Below are 12,500 nucleotides of genomic sequence, written 5' to 3'. Positions count from 1 at the left end.
ATTGCTGCAAACACCTTGTTCTGCTGTGCTTGCAGTTTGCGAACGCCAAAGATTTTGGTTGAGTCTGGTATGCACAAAAGAATGATTAACTTGGTGAATCTGTTACCAGATGGTGATTTGGCACTCAGGTGAGAGGACAGTTTTGCTATACAATGTACATTGCAAAAAATTTCAAGGAGGGCACAGTCTGCCTAAAATACCAACTTCCTAGTACATGTAAGTCATGGATCTTACCACTGAAAAATGACATTTTCACTGGATAATTCTCATTAGTATATACATGGTACATGTGCCACACAAGTACGTGTAAATAGTGCTCTCTGTGCACACTTATTGGCTATTTAACTAAGAGGTGATTAGCCAAGCACTATTCACTTCCCAGTAGGTGGCACATGAGATTTGAAATTTCTGACCACGTTTTACAAATTAAAATAATTTATTCATTAACAATTATTATTCACTGAAGGCAAGGTGAATATCGGTGAATAAAAACCGAGAAAAAGTCGGTGCCAAAGTTAAAGTTTTTATTCAGTGATATTCACCGAGGTTAATAATACAGTAATTGTTGTAGTATTAAGGGGATTATCTTCGTTTCTCACCTCAACAAAACGGCTTGTGGACATTTTGGAAAAAAAACAGTTACTGGTGATTATTGGGTAATAATCACGTCTAGTGCAACCAGTGCAAAGAATTTTCAATGATCACCTAAGTATGGTGGAGGCAGTGTGGCCCAGTGGTTAGGGCGCTTGCCTTGAGATCCGGAGATCCTGGGTTGAAGACCTGTTCTAATCACTTGGTGAATTTGTTCCTGGTACAGTTGTAGTCCCTGGTTCAACTTCCCGGCTGCACTTGTAAATAGCCAACTGGTTTGCCTCCGGCCAGTTGGGATTCTTAACAGTTGTTGTTGTGTTCTGTCATTTCGTTGATTGTGTTTCATTGGTTCTGAAAAGCCCCTATGGGGAGTGGTCAATTATTAAAGTATGTATTGTATAATATACTTAAACAAACACTGTACCACTGTGTTGGTGGAAGTGGAGGGTACTGCTGCTTCACGGTCCACTATTCACCTCCACTTACAGTAGGTGGATAATAAATGACTATTATTAATGATGTAATAATTGAAGTTTTTGTTTTCCTCCCCAGTTACTATTGCACACTATTTCTGGCAAGAACAAGGGCATCAGCTTTGGTTTGGATGGACCCGCAAACTGCAGAATGCATTGACAAGATCATCGCTGCTTTTTTAGCTAAGCATAAGCCAGATGATGTTTCGAAGTGGGAAGAAAACCACAATTACGTGTGGGTCAGTTTAACTCCATTCGTAAGCCTGGCATTTTCAGGTCGACAAGTAACAGGCTGTACCAATTCTTTCTTGGAAATTGACTGTAAAAAACAAAAGGGTGAAGATAAAAATGAATGCCAAGCAACTTGGAATGGCATCCAAGATGACGTGGATGGTCCAAATTTACTTTCCGAGAAAGGCATGATTAATGACATGAGTGATGCAGACATGCAATTGGGCAGCCATGCGTTTCCTGACAAGAAAACTGGATTAGAGAAACCAGTGCAAGGAACTGGAAACTCGGATTCAACAGCTGGTGGCACAACGGGTGATCACAGTCTTTCTGGCAATGTAACGGAAAACAAACAAAGGACGATGCTTGGGTCGAAACAAACTCAAAAGTTGGGTTTATTTACACTGCAACACATGCTCACTTCAAGTGGAAATCAGCAGCTTGTCAAGAGTGAAAGATTGCTTCCATATCTTGATTGCCTATGTGGGCACATTAGTGATGATGATGCTGGATTACTAAAAGCACAGTTAAGGAAATACTGGTCCCCATCGCCAGCTTCTCTGTCAGTTATATGCAAGTCAAGCTTAGCCTTTATGTTGGGCTTTGAGTCAGCCCTGAAAATGTGATCATGAAGGTGCTGGAAAACGTTTCCACTTTAAATGGAGGGGACATAGGTTTTGGTTGCTTACTTGTACTGTAACCCACTGACTCCTGAAACACCCTAGGACTCCCCCCAGCTGCTGAGTAAACTCATCTGGCGATCAACATGTTAAGTCTCACTCCCAGGGGTCAATGGGTTGGAAGGCATGCAAAATGAAATCAGTCGAGCACAGCAAAATGAACAAAAATAAAAATTAATTTTAAGAAAGAAGAATCATTGCAAGTGTCTTAAAAATTTCAAAGCATTCTTCATTCACTTCATGGGCTCTGGACAAAAGTGTCTTAAGTGACATCTAGGGTGCGTGTGTGTTTTTTTTAATCTTCTCAAAAGCCTTAGCTGAATTGGTGAATGTGATTGAAGAATATGGAGAACACAAGTGCTCTCTATTTTGGGCTGTTTCGCTCATGGTTTCCCAGAAGTAAAAGATGCAAAGAGCTCAGCTTCTTTTGGTGGCATCTTTTGCCAGCAGCTGTGGCTTGCAAATTCGATTTCTGCCAAGTTATCAAGGGCATAAATTTAAATTACTCATGGTTGTCATAGTGGTGCAATGAAACAGAAACCTTTCTGGTTGTGGCTCCAAATACATGATTGTAATAATAATAATGGGCTTTATTTAATAGTCTCAAGTCTTGTAGCACTGGGACACTAATTGGACACTGTGCACATTTAAATCAAATCGGAGTCCCCTGAGAAAAACCTCTTGAAGCAGAGTAGCGAACCTACAAACTCAGCACATGTACCACCGAGTCTCGCAATTGAAACTGGACCACGCTGGTGGGAGGTGAGTGCTCTCACCACTGTATGTACCAGCAATACTCCCTCCTTGATCTGACTTTTGACAATTATGACTTCTTTCTTTTTTTTTCTTGCTTACTTTTCTTTTCATAGTGGACTTTAATTCATGACCAGTGAGGATAAAACTAAGGCAATAACATTGGGTAGTACAGTGGCCCACAACTGTCATGGCGAAATCATTTTCATCAATGCAAAATCATTTTGATCATGTGACTTGAATGACATCACATTAGCTTGCAAACTGATTTTGCTGTGACAGTAGAGGGCTACACTGTACTGTAGGACCCGCCCTAAAGGCTGGCATGAATTGACTGAAATTCTGTGGCCTGCATATAGTTGAACTTAAGATCATTGCCCTGGAGTTTTTCTCTCCATTGACAATTATTTTAGTGACCAGAAGTATTGACTTTCAATGTCTGAGTGAAAACAAAGACCACCCAACATTTGCATACAACATGGTGTTGGTGGACTTAATTAAAAATTAAATACACATCTCAAGTAAAACATTACTTTTATTCTACATGTACATATCACAGAAATTGCCTAGCAAACTACACTTCTACAAGTTCCACTTTGAAAAAGTCCTCTGTTGCTGCAGCATTAACCTGCATGCAGTAGCTGTTCCATTTGCCTGTAGCACTTTCTCATGTTTTCCCTTAACTGTATTAAAATGGTAATAACAAATACAATTATATTTTTGTACAGTTTACTGTAACAACAGTTGTCACTTACAGCACATGTAATAATTGTATTAAAACTGGGTTTGTCACCAGGTGGGTACATTTAAAAAAATATTTATAAAGTTACACTGGTGGTGAAAAGCGTTTCAGAAATTATTTACAATAAAAATGTTCCCGAAGTTTCGGTCACAATCACAGACCTTCTTCAGGGGAAGTGAGAGAAAATTTTTATGCAAAAGCACAGATATAAACAAGATGCTGATTAAAATTCAATATATGTCATTTTTTCTTGTTAGCTAGAGTCAAGTGTAAATACTCCTTGGGGAGTAATGTCCCAGTTGACTCTCGCTAACAAGAAAAGTGACACATCTTGAATTTTAATCAGCGTCTTGTTTATATCTGTGCTTTTGTATAAAATTTTTCTCTCACTTCCCTTGAAGAAGGTCCATGATTGCGACCAAAACGTCAGGAACATTTTTATTTTAAATAATTTCTGAAACGCTTTTAACCACCAGTGTAACTTTATAAATATTTTTTTAATGTAATAATTTACTAATTTGGTACTAAATTGCTAAATTGTAAACAATCTATTTACACCAATCCTGTTAGACTGCTGTTTTCATGTAATTGAAAGAGTACAACAGTTTAACATCCACTCTGTATAAAAGTTGAAATTAATTTTAAGAAAATTCTGTCACAATAACTATTACTATTTTACATTAATTGACGGAGTATGAAGGTGAAATGTAGGAAAATTTGATGCGTCTACATTATTAAATAAATTCTGAAACTACTAGTAATAATAACATAACTCAGAGAGAGTATTTTATCATTTTAACTACTCTTGGACTCTACATGACTTGTATATATAACTTGAATAAAAAAAATGCTTTTATCATTTGGTGAAAGTTCGTATCAGTAGTCAAGTGTCTTGATTATAAATACATTCAATTTACAATGCAAGTAAGAGGGCTACCCATGAATGATGTAAATTCTAAGACGTCTGCATGCATTTAAGCACTCACCCACAAAATTGCCCAGTTTTGTATATAATTTATAGTGATGATTGAAAACTTTCGTAGCAAAACTGATTAATAATTGATTACTGTGCTCTAAAATGTTTTTGTCTTTCTCTGCAACAAAAGGCTATTATAAGTGATTATTTGCATCTCTTGAAAATTATTGTTGTTCGGCTACTGCTTGGTGTAGTGGCTCTTGTGTAAGACTCTCCTAATTTTTAAAACATCTCAAAGCCTTTCCATCATAAAACCATTCTTACCCAGGCTTGCAGTTGTCGATGGAGAGGCCCTAGTTACAGATAGCCATAAACATATACCTACAGAAGCCTGGCTTTGGGAGGTTAAACACTTGCTCAGAGGAAGGAGTGGTCATGAGACCAACTTCAACCTGTCTTTTTCCTGACGATACAGGAGGAAAAGAGAAGGGACAGGGTAAAGAGATCGGGGTATCGCACCCAGAGGCAGTAAATGATGATAGTGGCAATGGAAATATATTATTCGCCAGTAGTGGGATCTAATGCCAAGGTTATTCCCTTCTGGAGTTTTTTTATTAAATACAGCTTGTCACGGCCCGCCTGCAAAACCAAAAAAGAGAATTGTTAATAAAAGAGCTGCAGTACATTAATAATTTTAGTTTGGCCCTATAATCTAGCCAACATCAGATTTTTCCCCAATTTCGGCAGTTCTGGTTGACATGTACATGAACTCACCATGGCAATCTGTTCCTTGAGTAGCTTGATCTTCTTTTCATTGGAATCCTTCAGCATTTTGTAATAATAAACAGTAACCCTGTAAAACAAAAAGATAGAAATATTTGGATTATTTTTGCCATTAAATTTTAAAACGAGATGAGATTGAGCCTACCAAAGAGTCTCATTTTTTTATTTTACAGTACTTTGGCAAAAGAGGATAGGACAAGTTGACACCCCAGGGAAAGAGGTTCAAATTGAGTTTAGGAAGTTACTAACTTTGGTCATGGCCCAGTAATGTTACTGTTCTGATACCTACCCCAGAATACAAAACACCACGGCGATAACACTTGCTGATGATGCATAACTGATAACTTGTCTCAGCCAATTAGGAAACCCTTCCACTAAGTCAGTGACAACTTGATACATTGAGTCCAAACCCCTAAATGAAGAGAACAATTAATGTATTGATTTAAGATGGCAATTATAATTAGTGTTAAGCTTTCTTAGAGTACAAGTAGTTACAGAAGAAGAACACAACTTATAAATTATGTACAACTTGAGAAGGAACTTACTTGAATGGACCACAACGTTCAGATGGAGAAGTTCTGCAAAAGGTAAAATACATTTTACATTCAGGAACTGTAAAACCGCAATGGTGAAAGCCGCAGATGATGATAATGATGACAAGAAAGGTGCTGTAGTTGAAACCAAACACTAGGATGCAACTATTAAAGAAATAATTATGATTCCAGTGTTTTGCATCGATGATCTCTTATAGATAGGACAAGGTGGCCTCTTAGACACTTTGTGACATTTCACCAAACATTAAAATGGAAACAGTTTGATCCAAATTACATCATTAAAAAAATCTGTATATTTTGGGATAACTTTCAAAAAAAAATTAAATAGGGAGGAAGAGATGATTCCTTCCAAAGGGTAAAGCAGACAAGCATGAATGACCCTTAAGGTGGCTCAAACCATGCAGTTGCAAAAAATCTGGAGTGGATTCAGAGCCACCTTAACTAATTGAAACTTTAAGGTAGCTCTGAATCTGCCCCACAGAATTTCTTTAAAACTTTGCAGAGAGTTTCATCTAGGCCTGCTGATCACTTTTCAGATAAATTATTAGCAACTAAAGCCAAAATATAGGGTGTTTTTACAAGGCTTTCCTGTCGTCATGGTAACTTGTTATGTCACAAAAATTACTGCAACTTGTTCAGCCATCATTGTTTCATGTGGTACCATAACATTGTTGTTACGTGATAAGTGTCTATCCTTCTAATAACAAGGTCTCTTCAGTTGAAAGTGTTGAAACTGGTTTGAGCCACCTTAATTAAAACTAGCAACAATGGACCCATATGGAGATTTGAATACCCCACAAAGCTTTGAACAATGCCAGTTAGCACTAATTCTGTGCATGTGAAAGTTGATAATGTTCATGAATGAAAGGTACATGCAGAGAAAAATTATAACCATTGCAGGGAATGTTGTGTGGCTCACAAAATAATATCTAGAAGGTAACAGAAAACTTGTGGCAACAGATTCCATTTTTGAGGAACTTGTAAAAAAAAATAGCAGCAACAATTTCCTGCAAAAAATTTAATGATAATCTGAGCAAAATATGGACAATGAAAGGTGATATTGCTGTCCCCCTTGAAAGGTCTTAGAGACAGGAGGTGGGGGGGGGGGGTGTAAGGTGAAGGTTGCAGGTCACTGTTTTACCATGACTGAAACAACCCAAACCTTTACGTCATTAGGCCCTCCTTTGATTTGCTACAGTTTACGGAAAATGATTGGAAGCTTCCCATCCAGTAAAAAACTGAAACGCATGGCAAAGGACTGGGGCTAGTTGCGCATGGGCCTTCTCATTGAAGAGATGTCAGATTTCCATTGAAAATTTACTTCAGAGAACAATCCACGCAACTGTTTTGCAGGGCTCTTTGACTAAAGGACTTCCTTAGAAACCGTTGTCTTTCTGTGGTTAAGTACCACCACCCTTAATCTAAAGCATAGTGTTTAGGCCTAATGTGATGTTAGCATTAGTAAAGGTTTGGGTTGTTTCAGCTATGGTAAAACAATTATGGCCTGCAACCCTAACCTGCAAACTGCAGTTTACACCCTGCACAGAGAGTCAGCAACAGCCAGTACAATTTCCTTAAAAATGTGGGTAGTCTGTGGTATTGTTGCTATTGTTTGCTTCGTCACAGGGTTCATTTACCACTTACATGTCTTCAGACATAATGGTGTATCCAATGACAATCATTGCCAGCATAAAGGACAATGCCAGTAGAAAGAGGAACAAAAGGTTCATTTTGGATGCCCGGAAAGGCCTCATGGATGGACGACAGTTCATGAGCACGCTGGTCTGCAAAGCAACACACAAATGAAGTAATAATATTTGATAATAATTATTATAATAATTGTCAACTCTAATTCTGAAGTATGACAGATGCAGGGAGTAAATGTATCTTAAGGGGTTTTTATTTAATTTTATTTAAACCTCTAAAGAAAGGGTAATATGTTAATAATACTTCTAAAATAATAATAATAATTATTATTATTCATTTGTATCTTAACTTTATAATTACCTTTTTCACATAGAACAAAATCAGAAACTTTATAAGCTGAATGAGTGGAAGTAATGGACTGTAGAATGTTCCAATCCTTGGGTTGAAAACAGAACCATGTAATATTAGATATTAATTAACAACTATTCACTGATGTGGAGGTGCATGGCTAGTGGTGGATATTTACCGAGCCAAGAAGTTTGAGTAGCCAATAAGAGCACATCTTCACTGCTACCCACTGTTTTAGTATAATTATACTATTATAGTAATTTAGTAAATTCTCAACTTCAGATACTGCATTTCGCGTGCTCTGATTGGTTCACTCAATCTTGGTGATCAGCTCATATACCTTAGTTTGACCTTACATGGTAAATGATCGCGCTAAGCATTGCTAAGCTAAAAACTCTTTCCCCGGAAAGTGGAATTTCTCTCTGAATAAAGCCAAAAATGAAACAAAATCTTTTTTTTGTAGAAACTTTGGATCAATTCCGACGTTTAGATCAGTACACGAAAAGGCAAGAGACGTTTTTGTGATGAGCCTACATGTCTCTGACTACAAGGTATTACACAACATCGCATCTTCATCAAGTTTTTTCGATTTCACTCGGATTTTCTCTTTTTTGCTCATATTTCATATTTCCAAATTTTTTGAGTTAAAGGAATTTAATAAAACAATTATTCCATTCGCTCTTGTCGTCGCACTAGACGCTCCAGGGGCCGGTTCCTGAAAGGTGTAATAACCCTATTCCACGGATAAATGTGCTTGGAATAAGGCACATTTATCCCTGGAATAGAGTTATTACACCTTTCAGGAACCCGGCCCAGGAGCATAAACTGGGTTGCCTGTGGCACACGTTACACAAAAACAGAGGGCACTGACTTAGGTGGTATTGAAGGTGCTGAAAGTGGATTTTCCCAAGAGTAATGCCAAAAATAAAACGTCAAAACAAAGAAAAAAGCCTGGAAATCCAATAAGTACTCCTGGTAACTACAATTATGGAAGAAGCAGGCTAGAGGATCAAGCTTGTATGTGGCATATTTCTCATGATCCCTAGAGCTGCTCAGTCTGGAAATGAAACACTACGTACTTATTTTTGTTTTGTTTCTTCAGAAACGAAATGAAACAATTTTGACTTCAGGATGAACTGTTTACACAATGAGGTTGAGTGGCCAATCAAACCAGAGTTTGTAATTCAAAATCCAAACATCTATGAAACGCAAAAACGAACTTGTGATCATGTGAACGTACATGTATTGTTTTTTCGTTTTATTTTATTTTATTTTATTGAATACATCAAATAACATATACAAACAAAAAGGTAGGGTATAAAAAGAAAACAAAGAAGGAAGAGCTTTCAGTAGTCCATACATGTATTCTATTTCTTTGACATTTACGCAATATCATCCACTAAACAGAGAGGTTACAGGATGCCACAATTTTCTAATTTCCATTGCAAATAAATCTTGTTAATAAAATCATTAAGATACTGTATAATTGTATTGTATTGTATTGTTTAAAGATCCAATAAAACACCATTCACGTTACATCGGCATCGGCTTTGCCACCATTGCTTGTACTGTGTCCACCAGATAAAATATACCAGACCTGAATCTACGGATTTCTACTACCCCATGAAACCTACCAAAGATACACGCAGAAGACTCTAGGAACAAAGACACTTAGCAGGGGAGTCACAGGAAAGACTTTAATTGCACAACTTTTCTATTTTCCGAAACAGGAAGAAAAATTAAACAGCAGAATTATTCTGCTCATATTTTCACTGGATTGCCCGCCTATGGCAACCCAGTAATATATTTGATTAACAAGCTGCTGAGCCAGTTAGTAATTAATTTTATTTAATAATGCAAAACAAGGCCCTGTATTCGTAAGGTTAACCTCATCTGGCTGTGCAAGTGTATATGATGTGTAACAAAAATGTTAATCATAACACATACCAACACAAACATTGTGCATATACCAGGTCTATGACATTTCTGGAAATGTCAAAGCCTGGTGGTCCAAGTGTTTCCTTGCAGCTCCGAATATTTACAGCCACTATCCTATTAGAAAGAAATTCGCTATAATCAGTAATAGAGTATTAATAATTTTAGTAAGTAATCTGGCAAGTGTACATGTACAACTGAATCATTCAAGGGTTTTTAAGATTACTGTATGTAATTATTATTAATATTTGGACAACTCATATTAATGAGACAAATCCACGTTTGTGTGCTGTGATAGCACCTGGGTTAAGGGCTGGCAGTCAGTGGTGAGATCTATCAGGCGGCCTCCCACCTATGTGGCCCTGGTTGAATTCCCAGAATCTGAGTCATAAAGCATGTGGGTCGAGTCTATTGATTCTCTACTCTGCTCCAAGAGGTTTTCCTCTGGGTATTCTGGTAATCGACCCCTCTCCTCAAAAACCGCAGGGCTAGAGACTAACGGTAGCCAACTAGCCACAGCCTAGTGAAATTTCACTTTTGGTTTTAGGATTAGGTTATAGGGTGATAGCGGAGCTCCGAAGAGCACCATTGATGAGAAAATTGGTAACTCATCAGCGAGAAAATTTGGTTTTGGGACTGTACAACTGGCATAGGTCCACGTCCTTCCATGTATGCAAATGTGAAACTCTGTGGTGCAACCTGCATTTTTTGGCTGTCCAGAACAACTTTGATGTTGGACACCAATGCTAAGGTTAATTGACACCTGTTAAAACAAGGAATCTGCTGACCCATATCAGGCTCAAATTTAAAGCTCATCTAGGTCAGCTGTTTTTTTTTCAAGGCAGCTGACCAAGTATTGCTATTGCTTCTGAGTGGATTGCAAGCTCAAGCCAGGTTAACCTATTGTAAGAATAAATAACACGGGAGTTCTGCCTTTAGGCATGGCTAAATCTTTTAATAATTATAAATTGTAAGAAAAAGGCTTTTTTACCAATTTTTAGACCTTGGCCCCTGATACATTCTCTATACTAGACTACTAATGCATTTTAAAATAAAAAGTACCGGTACATGTCTATCGAGATGTACCAGTGATAGATTACCTTCGCACAAATTCTCCAAAGAAGGTTGAAAGCAGCAGGAAAGCAAAATCCACAATGACAAGCCGGTAGAATGTGTAGCCAACATAATTCTCCCAACATCTAACAATGTCCTACAGAGATCCATACATGTACATAATGTTTGCAAAAATCAAATCTTCCAATCTAAAAGAAACCTGTTTACAGATAGAGTAACGCAGACACTATACATGTACAATGTAATTGTCAACTGACTTCTTGAAATTATACAAAGATAAAGAAAAACGCAATTTTGGGGGTGTAGCTTACTTTATCGCATTGTCTGCCAGTGATCGAAAGTTCTTTGCCACCGCGACATCTTTGTATGTCAATGAAAAGCATCACTGTAACCATTGTCACCGTTACCAGCATCATCATTGTAGTCCTAATCAATTAAAGACAAAAAAATATAAAGGCAAAAGTGCTAACATTATAATTAATGAAAAGTTGCAAATAATTTCAAAAGTGCTCTTTATTCCAAGTATTTCAATTTTAAATTCTTAGCAAACTTTGGCAATTTTGAGGTTCATAATTTTCTGCCTACATGTAAATCTGCAACACAAAAGTTCAAACTCACTAGCACGTCTCCCCATTCAGGAATGCACATTAGCCATAATAATTTTGGCTAGCACACTGGTGCATGTGCATTCAATCCATAAAAACTATGAAAGTACATGTATTGTAAACTAAATAATTTTGTACACTGAATATTGAAAATCTATAATACAGTCCGATCATGAGGTGAAATTTTGTTTAAGTGAAGGCAGTGGCCTTGCAAAATTAATAATAACTATAATTACTTTTTTATTGACTTAAAGGCAGCATATCTTTACATCTTTTGATGAACTGTTAAAAGAAATCTCATTGTCTCTGTCAAGAATAAAAATTGAATCAGCACTCAGCCAAGGAAAAAAGGCCAATTTTTGAGGCAAATCACTTGACAACAAACTTACAGTGCAACACGCCTTACTGTGTCCACCTAACAAAGTTTTTTAAAACTTATACGCCAATCAGGGTGTGCGAATTTGATCGACAGGCATGGGCAACCCCTCTTTGCAAAGTTCGCACAGTTGTACAAGTTGTACACCATTGAATGGGTTGTTTAAGTTGACGTACTTACAAGTAGTTGTCAAATGTGAAAGTTTGTTGTGTGGACGCGGTACATGTAAGGCGCCTTGCACTGTAATGGTAACCGTTGTAAAAGTACATGTAGCTCCAACTGCAGCAAGAACAACAACAGTAAGCTCCAGCCCCTTTTCAGTGAGATTAATGTTTTGCCTCATGTTCTGACTACACACCTTGCAAGATTAACATTAATGGTAGTTCGAGGACTCCTGTATTTTTCTAAACTTGCTATGATGCGAAATGCCATTGGCATAATAAGGTTAATGCCTGATACCACCAAAGGAAGAAGAAGTTTTTCCAGCACATCATTTTCATCATTTTCATCCTGGAAAAGGAAGTGACAGTTTTGGCAATCTGTTAACATTTGATTAATTTTTTATGGTCCTGATCAGCAATGGACAAAAGCTACTGACAGTAACTGCTTTAACTGCTCTTTATCAACATACTCATCAATGGACAGTGGAGGACGAGTAGAAACCACTTCCAGATTTTGTTATATTTCAGGAATAACCCCCCAGGGATTTCGAATCGGGCCAATCCGAGTGCACCATTGTGGAGGTCTCGGGGAATGGGTGCATCAGGTGGGCCGGGTGAAACAGAGAATTTT

The 12,500-nt window shown here is 37.5% G+C and overlaps 2 protein-coding genes across 3 annotated transcripts in view; one reads left to right on the top strand and one right to left on the bottom strand.

The window, feature by feature from the left end:
- LOC137971199 (uncharacterized) overlaps window positions 1–2,155 on the top strand; it is a 7,988-nt gene extending 5,833 nt beyond the window's left edge. The window contains exons 3-4 of the mRNA XM_068817961.1: window positions 1–128; window positions 1,144–2,155. The exon at window positions 1–128 is cut by the window's left edge and continues 139 nt beyond it. Of these exons, the coding sequence (XP_068674062.1) occupies window positions 1–128; window positions 1,144–1,921 (906 nt within the window). The 3' untranslated portion in view covers window positions 1,922–2,155. The remainder of the gene's footprint in view (window positions 129–1,143) is intronic.
- A 1,090-nt stretch (window positions 2,156–3,245) lies between these two features.
- LOC137971197 (transmembrane channel-like protein 7) overlaps window positions 3,246–12,500 on the bottom strand; it is a 28,562-nt gene continuing 19,307 nt past the window's right edge. Inside the window, exons 9-18 of one of the 2 annotated variants that reach the window (XM_068817957.1) lie at window positions 12,067–12,218; window positions 11,039–11,153; window positions 10,754–10,863; window positions 9,666–9,770; window positions 7,731–7,806; window positions 7,368–7,507; window positions 5,715–5,747; window positions 5,459–5,581; window positions 5,161–5,239; window positions 3,246–5,025 (exon numbers count right to left, since the gene is read on the bottom strand). In XM_068817957.1, the coding sequence (XP_068674058.1) occupies window positions 4,945–5,025; window positions 5,161–5,239; window positions 5,459–5,581; window positions 5,715–5,747; window positions 7,368–7,507; window positions 7,731–7,806; window positions 9,666–9,770; window positions 10,754–10,863; window positions 11,039–11,153; window positions 12,067–12,218 (1,014 nt within the window). In that variant the 3' untranslated portion in view covers window positions 3,246–4,944. The remainder of the gene's footprint in view (window positions 5,026–5,160; window positions 5,240–5,458; window positions 5,582–5,714; window positions 5,748–7,367; window positions 7,508–7,730; window positions 7,807–9,665; window positions 9,771–10,753; window positions 10,864–11,038; window positions 11,154–12,066; window positions 12,219–12,500) is intronic. The other variant, XM_068817956.1, reaches the window with a different exon arrangement.

This window comes from Montipora foliosa, chromosome 9 (genome assembly GCF_036669935.1).
Source record: "Montipora foliosa isolate CH-2021 chromosome 9, ASM3666993v2, whole genome shotgun sequence".
NCBI classification, from domain to species: Eukaryota; Metazoa; Cnidaria; class Anthozoa; order Scleractinia; family Acroporidae; genus Montipora; species Montipora foliosa.
The sequence above is the reverse complement of the archived record's forward strand: the minus strand, read 5'-3'. Positions and strand labels throughout refer to the sequence as shown.